Here is a 5,482-nt window from a genome sequence, read left to right as displayed (position 1 = left end):
TTCTGCAGCCAAAGCCCAGAGCTGGAGGGCTTGCCCTTACGATTAGTTTAACCCCGGGGTGAGGCTGGGTCGCAGGGTGTGCAGGGTGCCCTCGCGGTCCTGGGCACTGCGGGAGAGTCCCCTCCTGCCCCTTCCCAACAAGCGTGAAGGCTCGGTGCAGTCTGGCAGGGGGACGGGGTCACAAGCGGGGCTGTGAGGTGGGAAGGGGAGAGCCTGCCTGGCTGCAAAGGTTTGGTGAGCCCATGGGACGGGCCGAGCAGAGCAAGGAAGTACCCGTGCTGAAACCCTGGCCTCAGTGCGACCCTCGGTCGTTTGCTACGTCTTGCAGTCGTCGTAACAGAGCAGTGTGATTCTCCTGACATATTCGCTTAGCTGGGGCTTCAGTACCATCTTCTAGGAGAATGCCTCTCTTCTTTGTGGGAGTTTCTCCAGTTCTAACCATGCTGTTAATTTCCTTTAGCCTCTGGAGAGAGGAGGGGGGGAAAAAGGTAGAATTATCTCTTGTTACTCCGACTGCCCAAACATAAAGTGAACTTTTGTTCATTGCGTTACATGGGGATTATATATGCTTTGTTTCTGGAGAGCTGTACTGTACAAAGTGTTTCCCGTGACAGACTCACCTTCTGAATCACTGTATTGCTCTTCCCATTACCAGTGAATGCTAGAGCCTTACTCACACTCCAGCAAGCTTGTTGTTTCACTGCACGTAGGGCTGGAAGGCCTTCCACCCATAGTTATGACTGCCGTCTTACACCACAGATGCAACAGTTCCTATCTAGAGTGAAGCTGCTTCTCAGAAGATTTCTACTTCGTTCTTGGTGGCCAGAGATGACAGGATTCAGCCCTTACGTGTTCACCTGGGAAGTCCTTTCACCTTAGGAGCCACGTGGAGGATTTTTTCCCCATGAGGTAGGTAAGAGCGTGTGACTGTACTTTGTGTTCTCTTTGAGCGCTCTCCACACCAGGTGACCCGTCTGCTACCCGACAGCCAAGGCAGGTACCTACCACTGCCGCACCTCCTGAGCCTTTCATGTGATTCGGTACAAAAAGTAACTTTTAAAAGTACACAAGTAGCTCGGACACCTAATTGCTCTACAGCTCCTTAGGTACCTGTGCTGACAGCATGAAGAGCGTGAGGTGAGAAAGTACATGTTGGATAAGGTAAACAGAAAGGTGTGTTGTGTAATCCTCTCTAATTGCACTACCGAAAAGAAGTGGTAGAATCAGGGATTTATAAAAGCAAACTAAAACCCCATGGTCTCACCTTAGATGGGCTGCTGCTGAAATAATAGAAGATTTTCTCTCGAGGAGAGAGAGCAGACTCATTTCTGTGGGGCGAGATGTACACTGGGTGATTCTGGGACAGCTGTATTCTGCGTGGGGAGCCAATCCTTACAAAGGGGTACGGTGAGAGCGGAGGAGACTCGGTCTGCGCGAGAGAGAAGGAGAATCACTCACCAGGGGGGCTCTGAGCTCAGGTGTTACTACTGTCCAGCTTTGGTGGGTTGGTCACCTTCAGCACAGTTTAGTGTCTTTCCACTACTGTCACACCATACATATTTAGAACAGATCCAAGTTTTGTCATCTTGTTAGGCCAGGTTAGTATTTTTTTAAATTTTCTAACCCTGTCTGAGGCTGGCGGATGACATTGCTCAGTGCTGTGTGTTTCATACAGGAGGAAATGGCAAACAGGCATGGAAAGTACTGAGTATTTTAGCAGCAGAGTATGTCCTTGAGGTGAAAATTGTCATCATAAAAATATAATCCCTTGAATTTGCTCACAGTGAGGTTAGCTAAGAGTACGTTCCTGCATGTACAGTAAAAAAAAAAAAAAATCTATTTACTAAATGAAAAGCACAGAATTTAACTTACTGCATTTGAAGTGTACTTCAGGGCAAATTCTTTGATCTGCTCGATGTATGTGATGTTGTAAAATTGTATAAGGTCCCCTCGCTCTTCCTCCTCGGTGTCACTGTTGGCACCCGTCAGTCGGGTTGGAGTAGGGGGAGCGCTGTTGGGGTGTGGTACAGGCAGGGTGCTGCTGGATCGCATCACGGGGCTGGAGTCTCTGCTAGCTGTAAGGGCGAGAGCCAGCTCTCCTTCAGTCAGCCGCAGCGCTTCAGTGCACTGCGCTTGCTTCAGGCCTGGACGTTCAGCTGCGTGCCAGGCTTTTGAATGGCAGTACAGTGACCGTGCAGCCGGTGTCAGTATTGGCGATGCTCGTTTTGGCCCTTGGCCTCTTCCCTTGCAAAGACCAACAGACTGCTGTGTACGTGTACAGCAACGCATTTCACTTCTAACTTCTTACCGGATAAACTGCAGGTGGCATTTCTGTGTAAGCTGAGTTTCATCACAATATAAGTGGAGCTAAAACTCCATTTTTTGCTATACTTTTAACAGTAACTCTTCCTTGTTGCCAGCTGGCACAATTTCAAATAAGGAAGGATAGTCTTTTTCAGCTAGTAGTAGAAATACTTGCTTTGGTAATACTTCCTGCTGGTTTAATGGGGGAAGTTGCCAAATATATCTAATTTTTTCCTCCCCTCCCTGCTACCTCTCTGCCAGGAAACATTAATATCTACAGTCTATACCGTCATCTATTAAATATCTTGAAAATGTGTCAGTTCATCTGTCAAGGAGAAGATGTCAGATAGGCTAAAATAGATGCTGTGGGGGGCCGGTTTGTTCCCATCTCTGAAGACAGCCGGCTGCTGCAGCTCTGTGACTGTGATAAGGGACAGAGTAACTGTGAACGTGGGCTAGTGCTGATTTCCTTGCAGTCTACAGAGAGACGTTCCGTGGTGTGCAAACTGAACTCAAAGAGTTCAGGCCAGCCATCATGGTAAACTCTTAAGGTAAGCACGTGTGGTGACAGATTCTAAACTGTCAACGTGGGTGTAATATTAAGCTTGAGTTAGAGCAACTCTTCAATGTTATCAATATATTCTTAATTGTGTCCAGGTTTACCAAAGAAGGAACTGTTTGGGGTGGAGTAACACAAAATCCAACCCTGGCTTTATGCATGCTGTTTTGGAAATGGAATTAAACCCAAACATCTGAAATTTGGAATAACTCACTTCGTTCTTTGTTTTTCTCTTTACTTCTGTCTGTAGGCGAGTTCTGCTGGCTACTGCTGTCACTGCTACCAGAGCGTCGGCGGCATCTCCTGCCTTTTATCAGGACATTCCGATATACCTGCAGGGAAAAACAGGAGCATAACAAAGGAAGGGTGATGAGACCTGCAGGTACATAGTCAGGAAACAATAGTCTGCATGATTCATCTCATTTTTAGAAACAACAATAGTCTGCATGATTTATCTCATTTTTAGAAACAACAATAGTCTGCATGATTTATCTCATTTTTAGAAACTTCATTGTGGTAGCAAATTGCTTCTTACGGGGGAAAAGACAGCCTCCTGTGAGGAGTGTTATCCAACAGGCACTGCCTCCTTAGGTTTTAACTAAAGATACCTTCTATTCTAGGTGTAGTTTAGTATAAAAAGCTTTCAGTAGTGCAGGATTTTGGGTACGACTGCTGTCTTTTGAGGAGAATGGCTCACAGACTGCATTCGTTGAATACTAAAAGTTACTTTAAAAAGCAATCCAGTCCTAAAATAGAACTAAGGTGCTTAATACCAACTGTACTTACATGACTCTTGGCTTGCGGTTGTGTCCGATAGCAGCGCATGATGTTCTGAAATGATCTGTCTTCCTTAGTAACCTAAGGGGAGATGAACAGAAAAGGTTAACAGTTTTCCTGTGGGTTGGTTTGTTTGGGGGTGGTTGTGTGTGTTGTTTGGCTGGCTTTGGTTTTTTTGAGGAATTGTTTGAGGAATCTTTGTGAATAAAGAAAAACAACTTCTTTATGACTTAATATTCCACATTACCTTAGCCATTACATAGATGGCACACATCAGCAGCTGATCCAAATGTCTGTCCATCATGATTTCAGGGCAGTGCACCAAGGAATACTCAAAACATGTCCAGATCTTTTTCCGCAGCTCATCAGATATATCGAGCTTGACACAGAGATCTCTCAGACGAACGCTAGCTAAATGATACACCTGTTGGAAGGGAGACTGTGCTTAGGCCCACAGCAACACTGCTTTTCTCGCCCAGCTAAAGAGTAGGTCAGACTCGCACACCCTGTAGAGCTTGTTGTGCAAATGATACGCCAAAAGAAAAATAACTAAATTTAACTTTTTTGCTTACAAGGTGCAGACCTTCTCAGGACTGGTATTGATGCTAAGAAAGCATTTGTTTGAAGCTTAAATTCTGAGTTGTCCTGAGCCAGAGGAAGGGCGCTGCATAGCCTACAGCAACCACGGTACTGAAGAAACCAGCACGTCTCAAAGGTGAATTTCTTTCTTTTCAAGAGCCTTAAAGAAAATGGACACCTTTAAGTACCTGCTGGCCAAGTACATCACCCACGTCACAACTCGTGTTGTGATAGCTGTGGTGGTAGTCTACTCCTTTGCTAGAAGTTGCCTGCATAAGAAAACTACTCTTCAGGTATGTGTATGAATGGACGAAGGGTACAGATTAACTCTGAAATTGAATATTATCTTCTTATTACTAATAATAAGTATGTATTTTTAAAAAATCACTGAAGACTTACCAAATAGAAACTAAGGAAAGCACCGATTAGACTGAAAAGTACCTTTCTAAAGAAGAGTGAAAGCGAGCCCATCTTCCGAGGCCTGACGGATGTGGCAGTGGCAAATTGCTGGGTTTGCCTTTGCTCCCCAGGAGAGATCTGCTGCACGGTTAACTGGCCTGGTAACTGCAACGGTGCCCCAGTCATCTGAGTGTTCAGGGTGCCAGCAAGAGTCTGGGCACTGAGGGGCTGAATGGGACCGGAGACAGCTTGAGGCTGGGTACCGACATTGACTTGGACTGGGAAGAAAGTTATTCCTCCGTTTTCATTGGCAATACCTGTAATTTAAGAAGGAGAGTCTGCAATAAGTTGAGAGGGGGTAGTGGGTGTGGTTGTTTGGGTCTTTTTTTAAAGAATTCAGTAATTATTTTATTAGTTGCCTATATAATATACTAAATATGTAGTTATACAAAATTGTTTCATCAAAATACTGTGGATTTTTCATCATAAGGAGACAAGAAGATAATGAAATTGAACTAAGTTTGGGTGGTGTGTGGGTGTTCGGGGTTTTTTTCCCACTAATGCAATTTTCATCCTGTGCCAGTTCAGGAAGGCAGGCTTACTGAAATAACTAAGGTTTATAAAATAGATGTTGGCAGTCAGAACATCCGTGCGCTGTACATGTTCTGTCTCTAAATTCTGCTCATCTATTCAAACTATTTTTCCCAGTTATGAATCCTTAAACATACTTTTTTCTACACTAGTGTACCATTCCCCCCTCTCCCCGCTACTGTGTACTAATACCCTGATAGGAACAAGCCTGAATAATCCTACCGCGGCTTTTCTCTCACCTTGTACTGGTATTGTCACAGTTTGCCCGTTATT

The 5,482-nt window shown here is 44.9% G+C and overlaps 1 protein-coding gene across 1 annotated transcript in view; it reads right to left on the bottom strand.

Annotated features, from left to right (window-relative positions):
• Positions 1-292: 292 nt before the first annotated feature.
• Positions 293-5,482, bottom strand: part of RBL2 (retinoblastoma-like 2) — a 21,130-nt gene continuing 15,940 nt past the window's right edge. The window contains exons 13-20 of the mRNA XM_009701457.1: positions 5,449-5,482; positions 4,661-4,935; positions 3,888-4,064; positions 3,650-3,721; positions 3,078-3,195; positions 1,873-2,075; positions 1,265-1,429; positions 293-463 (exon numbers count right to left, since the gene is read on the bottom strand). The exon at positions 5,449-5,482 is cut by the window's right edge and continues 263 nt beyond it. Coding sequence (XP_009699759.1) covers positions 293-463; positions 1,265-1,429; positions 1,873-2,075; positions 3,078-3,195; positions 3,650-3,721; positions 3,888-4,064; positions 4,661-4,935; positions 5,449-5,482 — 1,215 coding nt within the window. The remainder of the gene's footprint in view (positions 464-1,264; positions 1,430-1,872; positions 2,076-3,077; positions 3,196-3,649; positions 3,722-3,887; positions 4,065-4,660; positions 4,936-5,448) is intronic.

Source organism: Cariama cristata, unplaced genomic scaffold (assembly GCF_000690535.1).
Source record: "Cariama cristata isolate BGI_N322 unplaced genomic scaffold, ASM69053v1 scaffold42085, whole genome shotgun sequence".
Lineage (NCBI taxonomy): Eukaryota > Metazoa > Chordata > Aves > Cariamiformes > Cariamidae > Cariama > Cariama cristata.
Note: the sequence above shows the minus strand (reverse complement) of the source record. Positions and strands in the feature narration are given on the sequence as shown.